Consider the following 21,075-nt stretch of genomic DNA (forward strand, 5'->3'; position numbering starts at 1 on the left):
ACAAATTTTAAAATAAACTATGGTGATATCTTTGAGGATTTTGGGGGTATCATAATGAAGTTCTTTAAAAGTATTAACATATAATTTCATCTGTACAATAAGTTATTTAAAATGTATACAGAGAGGAAATTTACAGTGAAGACTATGGGTGGAATCGTCCCAGATTTGCACCAAGTGCAGTAGCAGGCAGAAAAAAGATGTTTTACCCGCCGGCAGTCGTGGCAGCCTTTCATGCCATATCGTCCCATTCCTGCCTCATTAATTATGCAGCCACAGGCAACACAGCATCTCACTGGCCGGCAGCCTCCGATTTGCCTGCCACGCCTTTACCTTGCTGCTTCCTCATGCATATTTAAACTGCACAGTTCTCAGTGCTTGCAGCCCAGGACTGCTCTGGTGAAGACATGGCCCCAAAGGGCATGAAGAGTGCAGCCCCCCATCCCGATTCAGTGACACGTCCCTGGGACACCACCTGGACAGCGTGAAGGCCTGCCATGATGTCCTCTACCCCTGCTTTGGCCGCAGGAGGCCCATCAGTCTCACCACTCCAGCTTGGGAGGTGGTGGCAGAGGTGGTCAGTGCCAATGCTGCACACGAGGTCAGCCATCCAGTGCAGAAATGAATGATCTCATCCTTGCTACCAGGGCTAGGCAACCGTTTTATCACTCTAAACTCCCCCATTCACTGGCATCACACTCACTGCCAGCTCACGGGACATCATCACTCACTCTCTCTCTCTCTCTCACACCCTCACATCTCAATCTGGCCTCATCTCTGGAGACTGCCTCCTCAGACCTCACCATCTTGAGGCCACTTGCACAGATCAATGTGCCCCATACACACCCTGGGATACCTCCCTTCCCCAGTATAGCCCTCGCCCTGCGGCATCTTCCCTTGCCACTTCACCCCCTTCCCCAAGCCAAGCCCTATCCCTGCAGCTGTTGAAAAGCCACCTCCCGTCTTACAGCTAGTCTGGTCGGTAGAGACCCACTAAAAATAATGTGGTGCTGCCTGTGAAGCCTAGCGCTGATGACTGCGAGTGCTGCCCAAAGCAAGGTAGGCAAACAAACCTTGAAGTCCTGAACAAAGTGCAGGTTGCCAGATACACGTCACTTATGTACAGTTGGGAAACACATCAACCTTGGGGGTGGGGAGCGGGGCAGTGTTTCTGGGGAGCAAGGCTTATAATGAGATGCTAAAGTATTGAAATTAGGTTACCAATGTGCGGTGACAGGAAATGTAGCCCGCCATTGATGGGTGGAACAGAATATTGCAACTGCTTTCAAGACAGTGTGAAACCGATTTTTGCCCTTCTTGCCACATTGTCCTCCCCCACCGCCCGCCATGATGCCCTAGGCCAGTGGGGCCAGAAAATTTCAGCCTCTAACTTGTGGCACATTTGGTCCCTATTAGTGACTTAGATTAACTGCAATCTGAATGTCAGAATATTAAAATTAGCTGGATACTTTCTTACTATTAAGAGAAGCTAAAATTGTTAGCCCTGCAACGGTTAAAATCATATGATATATTAATTTGTAAATGTTATTAGAGTTGTAAAGTAGTTGGTTTCCCTGATCTGTATTGAAAGTTGCATTCTGAAGAGAATTCAGGTAAAATGTCATTGCTAATATTAATTGCTAATGTGTACATTGAGCTGTGAGGTAAGAATTTATTTATGTACATGGAATTTCTAACAGTTTTTCTTGTTCCTTGTTTTTTCTTCTTTGTAGTTGTCCCATTTATTCAATATTGCTCATAACCTACGTTTAACAGTGCAAAAAGATCGTAGCTTGGACATTCTAAAGGTTTGTTTTTAAGTAATGATATTAATAATGATGATTTTAACTGAATATGACATCTGTTCGACAAGCTGGGCATTTTCACATTGTGCTTCAGACATCCGGTGATTTTTAATTATATTTGTGATTTTGCTCAGTTTCTCTGAAGTGACTTTGTATTTGTTCAAGGTGTGCTGATCCAAGATTGTACCTCTTCTGGTGTACCATGGGGATCACCCTTGGCTGACTCACTTCGCCACTTGCATGCTACCTATTGATGATTTCGTTCAAAAGACTGCGGGCAGCTTCCACGTCAATGCTGACAACATGCAACTCTAGCTGTTTGCCTGCCTGTCGATCCTAAGGCTTTTTGGGCAGCTCACCATCCTGCTGAACCTTGAACTGAGCCTCTTTGCCCACATTTACTCTTTAAAAAAGCACCATGTGATGATTCCCATCTCTGTTCCAACCTTATATTGTACCTTGGTTACTTCCAGCCTTGCCTTTCCTGATACCCTCTGAACAAAGTCCCTGCTTCAACCTTTAACAAGTAACAATTCATTCAAAACAGCACAGCATGCGTCTGCAACCACACATCAGTCCCTAACTCCCATCCTGTGCAAGCTTCACGGGCTCCCCATACTCCAACCTTGTTCCACATATGCATTTTCCACTTTGCTCACTCCTTGCTCTCCGTCCCATCATTGGCCACATGTTTAGCCACTGTTTCCTGTCTTCGGAAACTCCATGTGACCTCTCCTCTGCCTTGTCAGACCCTGCTTTAACCCCCACGCTCCCTCTTCTCTGCCAAGGCTCCTCATTTTCTTTTGCTTTTTATTTCCATTGCAAGTCCTGCTGCCAACCAGAAACGTGTCAGGAACAGTTGTGCATGCACACTCTGCCTGTGCTGTCAAAGTGTCACAATAACAAGTGAACAGGTTGGAAAGGCTCTGTGCAGCAAGTTCCTATGCAGCTCAGTCAGTAGATAATAGGACTGTTAATCCCAGGGTCATGGTTACAAGCCCCACATTGGGTGATTTTTTTTTCTCTCCTTTTCCATTTGTTCAAATTAATTTTTATTTGATTTTTAACCAATGGTGAAATTCCACTATATCTACTTGTCACACCCAGGCATCTCGTATCCACTACTTGAATAACTATTTGAAAAGCAGTATTGCTTTATTTAATAATTTGCAAGTCTTTACCTCTTCATCATAATTAAAGCTCCAAAATAAGACTTATCGTTAGTCAAATTCTGAACATTGTAGAAGTTGAAACAAACCAACTTCAACCAGAAAAAAATTAGTCTTCATTTTTGCCATGACAAGAACCTGACTGTTAAAATGGTTTTTCTGACACTGCAGCTGCGTATGTGCAGTAAGTACTACCCCTAGTGTTGCGGCACAAATAAATTCTTTCCTCAATGTCCATGGTTTTTTCCTCCATGTGAAGTGCTTTGGGACATCTTCCATTATATGAGAAATGTTTTTAGAAACCCTGACTCATTGGGAACCCTGGGTTGTTGGGAACAAGTGTGAGAACAAAAATTGAGACTGGTTAACTCAGTTCTGCTGTCATTTTATCCAGACTTTTAGATTCTCTTTTGTAATGGACTGCTAACAATGCTATAAGACAGGTTTGCCTTCTAGACAAGGAGCAGTTGTGTGATGAAAATATGCAAAAGCTGTAAAGTGGTTATCATTGTGTGTTTATACACACAAGAAAATCATGGAAACCATATTTGATGTCCCAACGTTTAAATGATTTAAAAGCACCAGAATAAGTTGCCAAAAGCAGAAATTCCAACTCTAATGTCTATTTTCTCATCACAGGGGAAGGTTATGGCTTCCATGTTTTATGAGGTCAGCACAAGAACTAGCAGTTCATTTGCTGCCGCCATGCAGCGGCTTGGAGGTTCTGTGATTCATTTTTCAGAAGCTACTTCATCTGTACAGAAAGGGGAGTCTCTCTTAGACTCGGTGCAGACGATGAGTTGCTATGTGGATGTATTGGTTCTTCGCCATCCTCAGCCAGATGCAGTTGAGGTATGTCTTTGAATTTCCAGGGCACAAAATATTACTTGATAATAGTTCAATTTTCTGGGCTTCTCCACCTGCAGAGAATTGCCTCTACATTATTTATCTTTTTCTGATGTACCTATATTTGTAAAAATGAACAGAAAACATGGTCATTAGTTTCTTATATTTTCTCAGATGTATGGGAGGTTGGTGGTGTAGTGGTAATGTCACGGGACTAGTAATCCATAGACCCAGATCGATGCTGCAGTGGCATGGGTTCAAATCCCACCATGAAAGCAGGTGGAATTTAAATTCAGTTAATAAATTTGGAATTGAAAGCTAGTCTCAGTAATCGTGGCCATGAAACTATCATCGATTGTCATAAAAACCCATCTAGTTCACTGATGTCCTTTAGGGAAGGAAATCTGCCATCCTTACTTGGTCTGGCCTACATATGACTCTTAACTGCCTTCTGAGATGGCCTAGTAAGCCACTCACTTCAAGGGCAATTAGGGATGAGCAATAAATGCTGGCCTTGATAGTGATGCCCACATCCAATCAAAGAATTTTTTAAAATATCTTTACGAAAAGGACACTGAAACAATGATGCAGTCTTAGTACCCCTTTCAATTTTCTACTGTATTTTGTATTTTTGTAAGTGGGACCTAATTATATGCATTCAGCTACATTGTTTTGCCATCCTTCAGATAATATAACAGAAAGGAAGAGACAAGTTTGTTAATTGTAAGAACTGTTGGAAAAGCGTTTGGTTAACTTAAAAATATATATCTTAAAGAAAGATCAGAAGCCCTTATTTGATGGATTTAATCACAAATTAAACACATAGTTATTATGGACAGGGGAGAGATGATAAGGATGGTTCCCCCTTTTCACCTCTCGACTCACCGAAGACGGCATGTTTATAGAAAGGAAAAATATCTTAACCCCCTTGAGTGCTGTAACTGCCGGGACCAGAAAAATGGCAGGTTTTCTTGTAAGTTTTAAAAGAAAGATAAATGTTTATCATTCAACATCCGAATATATAAGCAGCCAAACCCACTCGCCCACTCATACAGACATACACAAAGACACTCAAGAAAAGATTGTGATTACGAAAAAGTAGCATGCATTTAGTTCTTAAGAGTTTGAAAGTTCTCTGTCACACTTACTTTTCCCCGAGATGAAGTCTTGAAAACGATGCAGACCTGTAAACCTTTATCTAGAGGCTTAGGAATACAAATTTGCTGTAGTCTATTGCTTGCAGTAGCAGATTTCTTTTGCTCCATTCAAGTTGAGGTGCAATTGAAGCCCTGTAGTGAAACTTTGGTCTGGTTCCTTCAGCAAAGAGTCAAAGGCCAGCCTGAATTTTCTACCTTGCTGGTGTTTTTTAGGCAGAGTCTTGTTTCTTCACTGGTCTCGATGTTTCTCGTTTTCTGCTCCAAAAATGTGCCTTATTAAATCCCCTTATCAAAAACCTAGTTTCTGCAATGTGATCAAATTATTTCTTTCCTTGGTCCTCACAAGTGGTTTCTTTTTGATGGCTAGGCCATTGTCAAATAATGGAGTCCAAGTTCCACCCATTCACATATCATTGTGATAAAATAGGATTTTTTAATGCCCATTCTCTGGATTTGAACTCCGAAGTTGAAAATTCTGCAAACAGTATTGTGAAAACAGTTTCCTTTAATTATTTGGAGAAGGACAGCCATTAACTACAGGAAAGATCTTTTGTATTTTAGTGATTTCTCAAAGAAATATCCAGAAAGGTCGTTTGCATTTTAGTGACTTGTCCAGACATGAAGATTAGCTCCGCGGTCTTGTAATTCCATGTGTATTGGCAGGGACGAAAAGGCCACCTGATCTCTCAAATCCATTTTGGTTTTAAAGTGTCCTTGTCAAATTTATACTCCAGAAGTCTTTAACTGCATCGGCATGACATAATAATTTAAATAGAAGACTTGATTGTTTTGTGCCTTAAGTATAAAAAGAGGATCTGATTCTTTCCATGCTCCTTAGTGTAAATGATGATACCATATTCTTAAGTATGTACAATAAATCATTACAGAACAGTGGCTTAATTTTGAAGCTTATTTTCAGGTGCTGAGGAAATATTTCCAAATTTGAGTTTTGGTTTGTTACGTAAATTTAAAGTCAAATTTTTGCTTTGCTATGTCTGCAAGAGAGTATTCTTTTGCAATGGAAAATTTTGGCTTTAATTCTACTTGGGCATGGTAAGAGACTGCTACCAGCTGGTCCTGCTGTTGTACCATGGGTTAATTTCCTAAAGCGCCACTGGTAGAAAGTAGAAAATGGTGCAGTACTACAAATATGAGGGTTTATAAGATTGTTTTGGGACTTTGTCTTTAATTTAGAGTGCACTGAAAGGCCTGTGGCCTGTTTTGAGGTCTGCCTAACAACAGGCCTAGGTGATGTGACTGTTAAAGACTAAAAGGAGGCCCGAGTTGTTTTGCTGGAAAGAAGGGGTTCACACTTGGAGATAAAGGCAGCAGTATCTTTGTTTACAGTGATTAGGCTACTACTCTCCAAAATCCCCCCAGGTGTTGAGAAAGTCAGGTTGTAAATAGTTATGCTTTAAACTGTCTATTTACTTCCAAGATAGAGTTGGGGGTCTCAAGGATAGCTAATCAACCAATGATTCACATTGCATGGAGATGGGCTGAGAAGTGAAGGGTTTCTAAGATATCCCTGAAACTCTGAGTTACTGTGCCAGGATCCAGGAGAGAGAGCAACTCGAGGTTGAAACTGTCTGTGGTTCACTATGCAGGTGCGCGGGTAGGAGCTCACGCCGAATTAAAAAGACCAAATTTGTGAGGATTTGAAACGAGGCAGTTGCTATGTTCACGTTCTGCATTGTATTTTTTAAAGTTTCTTAGTTTGTAAGAAACACTATTATACACAAATGTTAGATTTATTTAACTCTTATTTTGGGAAACTTTAAACAAAAATAATTTGGTTTTATGACATCAGATTAGCCTGGATTGGCTCAGATCCTGAACGTTCGTGTTGCTTTGTGTAATTTCCACTTTTTGTATTTGTGCTGGTGCATATTTTTGACTTTACAGAAACTATACCTCCAGTACTTAAGATTTTCTGTGCACCTATTTCTTTCAGCTTGCTGCTAAACATTGCCGAAAGCCTATTATTAATGCAGGAGATGGTGTCGGTGAGCACCCAACTCAAGCTTTGCTTGACATTTTCACTATTCGTGAGGAGCTGGGGACTGTGAATGGAATGACTGTAAGATAGTGTTCTTTTTTGTATGTGTAATTGCTTTATGCCAGAATTTTGTGTCCAGGCCTGAGTGAGAAGTAGATTTTATTTCAACCTCCTTCAAACCAGTTACCATAGTTTGGAATGAAGATTTATGGGTAGCACTGGGTTTATTTGTACTTTTTTGCAGCCCCTTTTGTCTGATATTGCTAAATTATCTTGTATTAAACTTGCTCCAGATGATTGAGACTACTGATATGTTAATGTGCAATTGACATGCAGTCTTTTTACTTTTATTAGTTTGATATTGATCCAGGGTACAAATCCTGTGTGTGCTAAACTGCAGTTAGACAAAGATCCCATTACTTTGTAAAGTTATAATTCAATGATTCAGTTGACAAAAGCCCTGACAACCTCTGAACATAGTGTCACCATATTATCTCACATTATAAACAGTGACTGTTAATTGACGTGTTACCTTAAGAACCTCCGACTGCCTACTACACCTTGCAGGCATTTGTTTTTTTTTAAATAATCCGGCATTAGAAGGTTTTACAGTTAGTGAATGTGCTTTGTTTATATTGTCACTGGATCTCATCAGATCCCACATTAATTAGGAGCAATTGAACTTGGCACGTGCATAAATAATATCAATTTGGGACTATGTTTAAAGTACTGTAAGATTTAGGACAAATTTCCTGAAATAATTATTTTCACCAAATGTACTTTTACTTGGTTAATAGATCACAATGGTTGGAGACCTGAAACATGGGAGAACAGTACATTCACTGGCCTACCTTCTCACATTATACCGTGTTAATCTCCGATATGTTACTCCCAGAAACCTTCGAATGCCCCAAAATATCATACATTTTCTGGCTTCTAGAGGAATCAAGCAGGTGAGCAAAATGAAGATTAACCAGAGTTTAATTTGAAAGTGCTTACTTCAAGAATTAGTAGTGTTTCTAATATTAAATCTGTGTTGTGTGTCCTGGAAGTGTGTTCTGAATACTGGGCTCTTATCCTAATAATTTAGAAAACTTCAATACTTCAGCTATGATATGTTGCTGTTTGCTTTCCAATCTGTATGGTAACACATGTTTGCATACACAGGAAGAATTTGACAGTCTGGAAGAGGCTTTGCCAGATACTGATGTATTATACATGACTAGGATTCAGAAGGAAAGATTTGCCTCGGAGGAAGAATACAAAGCGGTAATGATTTAATATATGCTAAGTAAAATCATAAAACTTTCTCCACTCATGCCCTATTTGAAATTCAAAGGTTGAGTTCTGCATGCATTTAAATTTTCTGCTTCATGAACTAATTTATCTATTTAAAACCCATAATAATTGGCAAAGGTAGCCTTGAGGATGAGTTCATAGTGTTTTAGGGATAATTACTTCAAACAATACGTTGTGGAACCAGCCAGGGAACAGGCTATTTTAGACCTGGTAATGTGTAATGGGACAGGATTAATTGATGATTGCATAGTAAATGATCCTGTAGGCAAGAGTGATCATATCATGATATCCCCACGCGCTCTCCCCCAAGCTTTCTCCAGGTACCATGCCCTAAGAGAACATTGGTTCCCATGGACTTCCATGTGTTGGTCCATATGGGGTATGCCTACTGCCTGCCGTAGGTGCATTAGAAGGATTTGCAGATTGATACGCAACCTGTCTGGCTGCGTTATTAATGCATCTTCCTTGGCCATCAAGTCTCAGGTTGGCACTTGAACCCAAAGCTTCTGGCTCAGATAAAGACATGCTTCCCACTGCACTACAAAACCTCCCCTGAACATGTCATCATAGAATTTTACATTCAGTTTGAGAGTGAGAAACTTAGGTCTAAAACTAGTGTCTTAAATAAAAGCATTAACAAAGGTATGAAGATGAAGTTGGCTACAGTGGACTGGGAAGATAGGTTGAAAGGTAAGACGAAAGATAAGCAACAGCAGACATTCAAGTTTCTTTCAAAATAAAATACATAAAACACAACAAAAATGTATTACATTGTGAAAGAAAGACTCTTAGGGAATGAAGCACCATTAGTACCTAAGGACGTTGGGATCATATTAAATTGAAATAAAAGGTTTACAATGCTGTGAAGATTATTGGTAGGGCAAATGTTACCACACAAAGAGCTCATGGTGTTGGGAGTAATATATTACCATGGATAGAGGACTGGCTAATTTACAGGAAACAAAGTTGGGATAATGGGTTATTTTCAGCTTGGCAAACAGTAACTAGTGTAGTGGCACAAGGTTCAATGCTGTGCCTTGACTATTTACAATCTGTATTAATGACTTGGATGAAGGGACAAGAGAATTGTAGCCACATTTGCTGACAGTACAAAGATAGGTAGGAAAGCAAGTTGTGATGAGGACATCGTCTGCAAAGCGGTATAGTTAGGTTTTGTGAGTGGGAAAAATTTGGAAGATGGAGTACAATGTGAGGTTGTCCACTTTGGGAAGAATACAAAAGCAGAATATTAAGTGGAGAGGCTGCAGTACAGAGGGATCTGGGTGTCCTTGTACTTGAATCACAAAAAGTTAGCATGAAGGTGCAGCAAGTTATTAGGAAGGCAAATAGAATGCTGACATTTATTGCAAGGGGGGTGGAATATAAAAGGGGCATGGACGAAAGATTGGTTAGCTAAGAGGAAACAGAGACCAGACCTATAGAGTATCGGGTAGTTTTAAGGAGGGATCCATTTGCATTGTAGGCAGTGTTGAGAAGGCTTAATTGGTTGATTCCTGAGATAAAGTGGTTGTCTACTGAGGAAGTGTTGAGCAGGTTGGGTCTATACTCATTGGAATTTAGAAGAATGCGGTGATCTTACTGAAACATAAGGGGCTTGACAGATTAGCTGCTGACAGGTTTCCTCTTGTGCAGGAATCTAGAACTAGGGTGCAGTTTCAAAACATGGAGTCTCTCATTTACGAGGAGGAATTTCTTCTGAAGGTTATTAGCGTTTGGAATTCTCTTCCCCAGTGAACAATGGAGGCTGGGTCGTTGAATATATTCAAGGCTGAGTTACACAGGTTTTGATCTACAAGGGAGTCTAGGGTTATAGGAAGCAGACAGTAAAGTGGAGTTAAGGCCACAGTTAGGTCAGCCATGATCTTTTGAATTGTCAGACCCTCTGCCTGATCTAAAGCTCCTTGTCTTGGATATCAACAGCCACGGATGAAGTTTCACCAAAGGCGAGACACCTTTATTAAACCACTAAGCAATAGTACATACTCAAGAATAGTACTGGTTGCTGAGCATCCCTGTGGAGTCTGTCCCCGTGATCAGTCCCAATGATGAACCCTCCATAAGCATCTTCTGAGCAACTGACCGAATTGTTCTAACCACTGCTCCAGAGATGGTTCTGTGGACTCTTTTTTTTATACCTTTCTTTGCTATTGCCCTTTGCCAGGGTAAAGCCTGCTTTCAGTCCATTCAGTTACATCAGTGTATTTTCCCTTGTTCCTATGTCCTGGGCCTCTCTCAGGGTCATGCTTTAAGGAGTAGAACCAGCCTGACTCCACTTTGTTATCTCTGACACTGTTATCAATCCCCAGGCTGGTACAGAAGACAGCTTTACTCCCTCTAATGAGCGCAAAAGACGTCTACCTTTCTCACAGTTTGAGGGCAATTCTCCTAACAATTTGATCCATTTTGCAGACCATGCTAATTCTGGCAAGGCTTTGACTTGACTAAATTGACCATCATGCTTTGCGTTTTCAGCCCACAGTGCAGTTCATCTTCGGTCTGGGTTGTTCTCCCACCTTGATGTTCCATGCTATCTCTATGAGACAGACTCCACACACAGGGTTACACCACAACTGGTCTACATTCATTAATATAAAAGAAATAAAGAAACAGTTACATAGTTAAGTGATTGTACATTAAAAAGATAAATAATGCATTGGCTTACAGAATGGCACTGAGCACAAGGACTTATATTTCGTAAGTGTTTTTAAAAACAACAGTATTTCACGGCATTTTTGAAGGGGAATCGACAACATTTGCTCCATGCTGTGCTGCTAAAAATTTCCACGGTGGTCAAGAGAACGCAATTATTTTTTAAAAACACATTAATTTTATTTCCCTGTGATCTCAGTAATTCACAAATTAATTACGATTTTTTATTTCTTCCCTTAAGTGTTTCGGACAGTTTATTCTCACTCCTCACATTATGACCAAAGGGAAGAAGAAGATGGTGGTTATGCATCCATTGCCACGAGTTAATGAAGTTAGGTAAGACAGATACACAGTGTGTGTGTGTATGCATGTTCTTAGTGAAACTTTACATGCCAATTGGCATTCAGAAGTATTGCATACTTAGTTTTCTTATAAAGCTGCATCAGATTGGAATTTACTAGTGAATATTTATAACAGTGTAAAGTGAGGGAGAGATTGTTGAATCTATTGTATATCTGTTCCTCAACGTAATTGAAATGCTGGAGAAATCATGGAGTTGGCTAACATGCAGAGGCAAGGCATTTCATTATGGACAAAGAAGGAAACCTGGCAATCATATGACCTCAAACTGCTCTTGCAGCTGCTGTGGTTCGCTCTGGAGCAGTGTTGGAAGACGCCTGAGAGCTAATAGTTCTACTTAAATTATGATATTCACTGATTTGTCACATTAATCTGTGCAGAGCTTCATTGTAAGCCAGATGTATACCTTTATACACTTAAATTGATTTTTTTTTCATATATATTTTTGGAGTACCATTTGGTAGTACAGAACTTGAGTATTGCTTAAAAAAAAAGATATATGTTTAAGCTTTTTGTCTTGCACTCATCAGGACACTAGCAAGAATACCAATATAAGGGGGAAAACAATAATTTCTCCTGTATGCAAAGAGATTGCTGATTGGTTGGTAAGTGGCACTGCCATGGAGACTGTACCACTGATGGTGACTGACAGTTAACTGCCAAGCATTGTTTGAAATTTAAACCAGCTAGCTTGACCCAGATTGGTCAAGGCATTGCCCTGAGGACTGAGTCAGTGAATGGCTGTCTCTTATTTTGTTTAGCTGAAACAGGCACAATGTGTGTACATGTTCTTTCTGTCTGCAAAGAACAGGGCCCTGTGTATTAATATATGTAGCTTCCAGTACACACATGTGCCACACTGCAAGCCTGACTGACAATCTTAAATCGGTTGTCAACGTAATTCTTAGCACATTGAGGATTATTTAGCAAATGTTGTCCAATCGCGGAATCACATCTAACGTTGGACACTGCGTTATGATTGTTGCAACGGGCTGTTGGGTATGGTCTGTACCCTACCCGTTGCAAACAGTGGAAGGGACATACTGTTTGATATGATCCGCCAGTATTTGGGATGTATGGCCTACGTACCTAGCATCACACCGGCACTGAAACTCACATCACTCATTTGTGCGATAGGCAGAATGTCTTTTTGGCTTGACGGCAGCATCTAGTTAGTGGTGAATACCACTCGTGTTAGTACTGCCTAGTAGCAGCGTGAAACCTTCAGCTGTTGCTCAAAGTTTTGAGATACCTTGCCCTTCCAGAGTAATCTGAGGTAGACCTGGCACTTTTTGGGGCTAAAAGTGATGGCCTTAGGCCTGTTCATGAGCTTGTGCAATATACAGCGCAACATGATCTGGTCAGGGTAGCCATTATCCTGCAGGATGCCTTTGCACCCTATTTCAGCATCAAGCTTGCATGGCGAGCAAATGGCTCAGGTCCTATTTCAGCAAACTTGCAAAACTCAAAACACAGTGTCCAACATTGGATGTGATTCCACAATTGGACAACATTCGCTAAATAATCCTCAATGTGCTAAGAATTACGCTGACAACCAATTTAAGATTGTCAGTCAGGCTCACAATGTGGCACATTTCCGTCTACTGGAAGCTACATATATTAATACACAAGGCCCTGTTCTTTATAGGTAGAAAGAACATGTACATTGCACCTGTTTCAGCTAAACCAAATAAATGACAGCCTTCTCTAAGGGTCAAGCAGTCTGGTTTAAATTTCAAACAATGCTTGGCAGTTGACTGTCAGTCACCATCAGTGGTGCATTCTCCATGGCAACGCCATTTGCCAACCAAATCAGACTCTTCACATACAGTATAAATTGTTGTTTTACCCTTATATTGGCATTCTTGAGTGTCCTGATGAGTACAAGATGAAAAGCTTAGGCATGTCTCATTTCAGCAATTCTCAAGTACCATTTCTTACTGATGGTCTATGTGCAGGGTTGTTTGAACAAGCATCTTCTCTTACGCTCGACTGTGATTTTAGATTCCACACGTACGTCAACTGCATCAGTTCTATATCACTACCATCTCTCACGATTTTCCTGCACCACCACCACCACCCCCACTCCCGCTGCTTCTGTTAACCACCTGCTTGCCCAACATTGAATCCCAGCTATCAGACAAGCAGATCTGAGAACAAATGCAGTTAAGACCTTGAGAGAGAGGATGGAGAAGTAGAGTTGGGTGTTGTTGGCTTGCACGTAGCAACTGACATTGTCAGTTGCAATGTTTGTACAAAAACATATGAACATACAAAATAGGGACAGAAGTAGGCCATTCAGCCCCTCGCCTGCTGCGCCAGTCAATAAGATCAAGGCTGATCTGTTTGTTTCAAATTCCACATTCCCATCTACCCCCGATAACCTTAGATTCTTGTTAGGGAAGAGAATCAATCTACTTCTGCCATAAAAATAGTCATACAACCCTCAGAGAGAATGTTTCTCTTCATCTCTGTCCTAAAAGGCCAACCCCTAATTTTAAAACAGTGCCCTCTAGTTCACCCAGAAGAGGAAACATCTTTTCCATGTCGACCTTGTTGATACCGTTCAGGATCTTATATACTTCATTCAAATCACCCCTCACTCTTCTAAATTCCAGTGGAAACAAGCCCAGTCTGTCCAACCTTTCCTTATAAGACAACCCGTTCATTCCAGGTATCAATCTAGTAAAACTCCTCTGAACTGCCTCCAACACATTCACATCCTTATTTAAATAAAGAGACCAAAGCTGTACAATATTTAAGATGTGATATCACCAATGCCCTGCAACTGAAGCATAACATCCTTACTTTTATGTTCAATTCTTCTTGTAAGAAAGGATAGCATTCCATTAGCCGCCTTATTTGCTGTACCCGCTTACTAACGTTTTGAACCCCCTGGTTCTGGACTCCCTCACCATCAGGAACATCCTTCCTGCGTCTACCCTGTCTAGCCCTGTTAGAATTTTATAGGTTTCTTTGAGATCCCCCCCTCATTCTTCTGAACTCCAGTGAATATAATCCTAACTGACTCAATCTCCCCTCATATGTCGGTCCCACCACCCCAGGAATCAGTCTGGTAAACCTTCGCTACACTCCCTCTATAGCAAGAACATCCTTCCTCAGATAAGGAGACCAAACCTGCACACAATATTCCAGGTGTGGTCTCACCAAGGCCCTGTATAATTGCAGCAAGACAACCTTGCTCCTGTATTCGAATCCCATCGCTATGAAGGCCAACAAACCATTTGCCTCCTGCTGCACCTGCATGCTTACCTTCAGCGACTGGTGTACGAGGACACCCAGGTCTCATTGCACATTCCCCTCTCTCAATTTATAGCCATTCAGATAATAATCTGCCTTCCTGTTTTTGCTACCAAAGTGGATAACCTCACATTTCTCCACATTGTGCTGCATCTGCCATGCATTTTCCCACTCACTCAGCTTGTCCAAATCACACTGAAGCATCTCTCCATCCTCCTCACAGCTCACCCTCCCACCCAGCTTTGTGTCATCTGAAAATTTGGAGATATTACATTTTGTTCCTTCATCTAAATCATTAATATATATTGTGAATAGCTGGGGGGTCCCAGCACCGATCCCTGCGGTACCCCACTAAGTCACTGCCTGCCATTCGGAAAAAGACCTGTTTATTCCTACTACTTACAAAGTTTAAAGTTATAATACTAATACTTCTGCTCCTCTTCAGTGTGGAGGTGGATTCTGACCCACGGGCAGCTTACTTCCGCCAGGCTGAAAATGGCATGTACGTCAGGATGGCCCTACTAGCAACGGTTCTGGGCAAGTTTTGAAGAAACAGACCAACTAAGAAAGCAAGAAAAGGAACAGCATTTAACAGCAAATTCAAAAATACTTCACTTTCTTTAGTGAAAAGCCTTTTTGCGACCATGGCTTTAAGGAGATGGCAATATTTGGGCTATTTAGGCTATCATTTTAAAATTTTAAGAATTACAACATGAATTTAATTCCATGGATTTGATGCCTTAAGTTAGATAAGCAGTCATTTTTAGCTTCGTTTCTGACCTCTTGAAAAACACTCCCTGGACATCATCTGTTCACTGAGAACAGAAGGCTTTATGCATGAATGTTGTTGCTGCTTTGTACTTCATGAATATGCTTTACCAGCCCAAGCCCTCGGCGTTTCCAGAAATACCTAGGTTAGTAACTTACAGGTACAAGTACCTTAGCCTCTAAAATAATAGTTTACTCAGGTCTTTGTGATTCTTCGAACATTCAGCAAACATTTTCAGTTGTCCAATGCAAGTTATTATTTTACATAAGCCACAGTTTACAGTAACACAACTGTTCTGTTCATTGGTAAAGATTAAAAAACACAATTGTATATTAAATTGATTTATGATTGCTAGCAATACAAGACTGGAAATTTGTGCTCATCTCAAATTTTTCTGTTATTTGAATGGAGATATATTTGTACCTGTTAAAATAGAGAAAATAGGAATTTGATACATACATGTGCTCCTAAAAGAACTTCAAACTATGGTCCTAACCTACACACCAGTCTCCCTTTTAAAGACTTCCCCTTTCTATAATTGATGTTTTTCAAATGAAAATCACTTCTACAGAATATTCTGTATGATATATTCAGTTTTAGCAAATACTTGTAAAACAGCCCATTAAAAATACTTGTTTACAGTATAGTTGCAGAAATCTTAGCAGCTTTGCTTTGGCACTACTCAAGTTTAGTTTCGGACTGCAGATTTGGTTTTGACAGTTTTAAACTATAAACGAGGTGGCCCACGAAACACCCATGGAATGTTTGCTGTACTAGAAGAGTTACCATCTCTTACAGTCAGTTCACTACTTGGGGAACCTCTTGGTCTCAATAATGCCATTCAGGAAGACCAAAATTTTTTGACTGTGTTAAACTGAAAATGGTAAAGTTGCTGACTGTGCCCTGAAATATCCTTTAAATTGCCTTTTGCTGCTGTTGAGTCAAAAGTAAGATTTGCCAACACCAGGCAAATCAAGCTACTGTGAAGATACAGGTATACAGTTTCCACAAGATTCCCGGTAAAGAAACAATGATGCATTTGTAGCTATTCGATCTGAACAAGATCATCTGCATATGTTTCAACCTTATAAAATGCCAACCTATTCAAACATTATGTATCAAAGTTGTATTGATTGTTGGATATGTCTGTTTATATTTCTATACATGTTAGCTTGGTTCCAATCTCTAAAAACCAGTACATTTTTCTGTTATGATTAATCATATAGAACCGGTAACATTGTTTTTTGTAATCTGTCGAGTCTAGTTGATTGTGAACATTATGGTTTTTATTGAAAGTTTTCTATGCACATTAGCTGCTTGCTCATTTTTTTTAATTCAATCGTGTTCTGTTTAATAAAAAAAAATCTTAATATGGTGAACTTCAGACATTATTAAGCCTGATGTCAATTTTGATTTCCAAAACCTTTGCACCAACTAAAGCTTTTGTCTGAATAGCATGCAAACAGTTGGCAGTACTCCCAACCCTCAGATAGCTGGGGCTGAAGCCTGCTAGAGGAAGAAGATGGGGGTGGCGGGGGTAGGAAGAGGACAGAGTAATGAGTATTATTTGGGGGGAAAGAAATCTGACAAAACCTTTCATATCAAGTAACGTTGACTTTTTTTGGATGTTTATTTCCATTATAAATTGGTTTAATAAAAGCAAAATACTGCAGATGCTGAAAATCTGAAATCAAAACAAGTGCTGGAGAAAAAACTCAGCAGGTCTGACAGCATCTGTGAAGAAAGAAACGAGCTAACATTGAGTCCGATGTGACTCTTCGGAACTGGTTTGATCCTGGTTTCTTGCATCCTGTTGGATGTTAATTTATTGCCTTTCAAAAGAATCCTTTAAATGGAAGGAGCTCAAATTTGAACAATCTCTCCTATTCAGCCATCCAACCTGTTTTGAAATGGAGCTGAGAGTCAGTTTGGTCATGTAAGTTTTTTTTTTCTCCAAATATTTATCCAATTCCCTGTCGGGTGTAACTAATGGATGTGTATCCTCCTATCGTCTATTACACAGAGTGTGTTCCAGATCACGACAGCTCAGTTTTCAAAAGGTTCCTTTTTGGCAATCATCTTAAATCTGTGCGCTCTGGTCACTGATTCTTCTGCCACAGGAAAAGTTTCTCCTTATTTACTCTTAACAAAAGTGTTTATGATTTAAAATACATCAATTAAATTCCAGTTTCTCTAATTTTTCCGTAAAACTGAAGTCTAGCGAATTTCTCCTGCAATAACACTTTGTAACCTTCCTGATGTGTGAAGCTCATAACTCAACACTGCTCCAGTTGAAGCCTAAACCCATATTTTATGAATGTTTAGCCATAACTTACTTGCTTTTGCACTCTGCTTCTATTAATACAGCCAAAGATCCCATAGGTGAAATTTTATGACCCCTCCCGCCAGCAGGATTTCCCGTTCCCACTGAAGTCAATGGAGTTCTGAACGGCTCGTCATGTTTTACGGCCCCGGCCCTGCCATGAAGGGGTGTAAAATTCCACCCCATGTGTGTTTTAACAGCTTTCCTAACTTGTCCTGCCGCCTTCAAAGATTTGTGTACATACATACTCTGGTCTGTCTTTTACAGCACACCTTTTTAATTTATACAAATTTGGTTCATATTACCCCTGTTCATTCATCCTACCAAAATATGTTACTGTCCTCTCATTACTACATTTGAGTTTGATATTAACTGCAAAATTGAAAATTATGCCCAATATATCAACTCCAGGTCATCAATGTATATCCATAGTAGCAGTGGTCAACTCCACATATACGTTTAACCACACTGCCCTCATCAACTCAAAGTCAGTCAAACACTCTTTACATTTAGCAAATCCAAGCTGACTTTCATTTAGCAGCACAAACTTTTCCACATTTCAACTAAATTTGCCCTAGCCTACCATCAGTTGTTGGGAAATTTGAGGGGCCTGTAGTTGCAGAGTTTATCCCACTCCCCTTTGAACAATTTCAATCCACCAATCCTCTACCACCACCTCCATATCCAAGGAGGAGTGAAAGATTAAGGCCAGAGGGTCTGAAATGTCCACCCCATTGTGATTGGGTGACTTTTCTACAGAAAACTGCCAATCTTTTAAGAACATTCTTTTATTTTTATCCTATCTAACATGCCAGCACTGCTACATTGGCAGTATCCTCTTTCATGAGATGTCCAGTGTTCATGAAAAGTAATATACAAAAGCAAGTTCTTTGAAAGTGAAACATGCAATCTACTCATTAAGTATGTCAATCTGTCTCCGCAGGACTTTTGACTCACCTTTTACCATTCAAAACTAGCAGACATATCAGTCCACAGTGATCTTTAACCTATCCTCCAAGCAACCTGCACTGCTGACTAACTTTTTTTCTGGCATATGAGTAATGGTGGTAATCCTGCATTTAAAACCACATCTAGCTGCCAATTATCACATGAGGGATTGTAGTGACATAGAAGCATACCCATTGGGACAGGCAGCTTCCTTTTCCTGTAAGATGATAATGGATCATTCCCACCCTAGAACAAAATATTTTTTTTGAAAAATGATATAAATTTCAGCTGATGAACACTGATCCAGCACCATTAACCAACCCGCTGCTCTACTGATCCAGTACCATTAACCTGCATGCTGGTGTACTGATCCAGTACCATTAACCCACCCACGCTTTTATTCATGCGGCACGATTAACCTACCCACTGCTCTACTGATCTAGCACCATTAACCAACCTGCTCTTCTGCTGCTCCAGCACCATTAACCAATGTGCTGTTCTACTGCAACAGAAACAGAAATACCTGGAAAAACTCAGCAGGTCTGGCAGCATCGGCGGAGGAGAGCACAGTTGACGTTTCGAGTCCTCGTGACCCTTCAGCAGAACTAAGTAAAAATAGGAAAGGGGTGAAATATAAGCTGGTTTAAGGGGGGGGGGGGGGGGGTTGTTGGGACAAGCAGCCAGAAATAGGTGGAGATAACCAAAAGCTGTCACAGACAAAAGAACAAAGAGGTGTTGAAGGTGGTGATATTATCTAAAGGAATGTGCTAATTAAGAGTAGAAGACAAGACAGATAAGGTACAGATAGCTCTAGTGGGGGTGGGGGAATACTAAAAGGTAGAAATAAACAATGGGTGGAAATACATTTAAAAATAATGGAAATAGGTGGGAAAAGAAAAATCTATATAAATTATTGGGAAAAACAAAAAAGGGGGTGGGGATGGAGGAGAGAGTTGAAGATCTAAAATTGTTGAACTCAATATTCGGTCCGGAAGGCTGTAAAGTGCCTAGTTGGAAGATGAGGTGCTGTTCCTCCAGTTTGCGTTGAGCTTCAATATTCTCTCTCATCACTATTTGCTGTTCTACTGATTTAGTAGTATTAACCAACCGGCTGCTCTACTAATCCAGCACCATTAACCAACCCACACTTCTATTGATCCAGCACCATTAACCGACCTGCTGCTCTGCTGATCCAACACCATTAACCAATCTGCTGTTCCAGAACTATTAACCTACCTGCTTTCCTACTGATCCAGCACCATTAACCAACCCCTCCTCTACTGATAAAGCACCATTAACCTACCCACTGCTCCAGCACCATAATCCAACTCACTCGGCCAGCACCGTTAACCAACTCACTCATCCAGCACCATTATCCAACCCACTGATGTACTGCTCCAGCAACATTAACCAACCCACTGCTCCAGAACCATAATCCAACTCACTAATCCAGCACCATTAACCAAACCGCTGCTCTACTGCTCCGGCACCATTATCCAACACAGTGCTCCAGCATCTTTAACCTACCTGGAGCTCCACTGCTCCAGCACCATTAACCAACCTGCTGCTTTAGTGATGCAGCACCATTAACCAACCCGCTGCGCCACTGATCTAGCACCATTAACCAGCCCGCTGCTCAACTGATGCAGCAGAATTAACCAACCCGCTGCTGCACTGATTCGGCAGATTAACCAACCAGCTGCTCTAGTGATGCAGCAGCATTAACCAACCCGCTGCACCAGCACCATTAACCAACCCGCTGCTCGATTGATCCAGCATCATTAACCAACCCACTGCTCCAGTACCGTTATCCAACCCACTAGTTCAGCACCAGTAACCGACCAGCTGCTCTGCTGTTCCAGCACCAATAACCAACCCACTGCTCCACTAATCCAGCACAATTAACCTACCTGTTTCACCACTGATAAAGCACCAGTAACCAACCCGCAATTTTCCAAAAGAATTAAGAGCTGCATGTGTTGTTTCTATCTTTAATGCCTATATCCACCAGTCAAAATTACTTTGTTTTACCCTTTCAAACTCAATATAAGTTTGCCCAGGCTGTTTCCTCATATTCCTAAATTTCTGCCTCTGTGCCTCAGGAACTCAGTATGCACTCATATGAACTCAAAATAGCCTTTTTTACTACTTCATAGTTCACCAACATTTCTTCTGACTGAAGCATAAACCTCATGTGCTCTATCCGCCAACCTGGTTTGTAACACCAATGTTCAGTTTTCCTGTGGCCATTTCATCTGTTTAGCTATCTTCTCAAATGAAGTAAAGAATGCTTCCACATCTCTTTCTTCAAACTTTGGAAGAGCTTTGTATAAATTTAAATATCTCCCTACTGGATTTTAGGTTGAAGGTTTTTTCATCATCAGAACTTTCCTCAGCATCTGTTATCTCCCTTTTAAAATCCAGCTTTTTAAGCTGATACTCTGTCTCTTTCCTTCTTTCTCTCTTCCATTG

General features: G+C 40.6%; 1 protein-coding gene across 1 annotated transcript in view; it reads left to right on the forward strand.

The window, feature by feature from the left end:
- Positions 1-16,711, forward strand: part of cad (carbamoyl-phosphate synthetase 2, aspartate transcarbamylase, and dihydroorotase) — a 95,003-nt gene extending 78,292 nt beyond the window's left edge. Inside the window, exons 37-43 of the mRNA XM_078541429.1 lie at positions 1,731-1,805; positions 3,611-3,823; positions 6,929-7,054; positions 7,771-7,926; positions 8,141-8,242; positions 11,184-11,278; positions 15,009-16,711. Coding sequence (XP_078397555.1) covers positions 1,731-1,805; positions 3,611-3,823; positions 6,929-7,054; positions 7,771-7,926; positions 8,141-8,242; positions 11,184-11,278; positions 15,009-15,111 — 870 coding nt within the window. The 3' untranslated portion in view covers positions 15,112-16,711. The remainder of the gene's footprint in view (positions 1-1,730; positions 1,806-3,610; positions 3,824-6,928; positions 7,055-7,770; positions 7,927-8,140; positions 8,243-11,183; positions 11,279-15,008) is intronic.
- Positions 16,712-21,075: the final 4,364 nt, after the last annotated feature.

This window comes from Cetorhinus maximus, chromosome 5 (assembly GCF_964194155.1).
Source record: "Cetorhinus maximus chromosome 5, sCetMax3.hap1.1, whole genome shotgun sequence".
NCBI classification, from domain to species: Eukaryota; Metazoa; Chordata; class Chondrichthyes; order Lamniformes; family Cetorhinidae; genus Cetorhinus; species Cetorhinus maximus.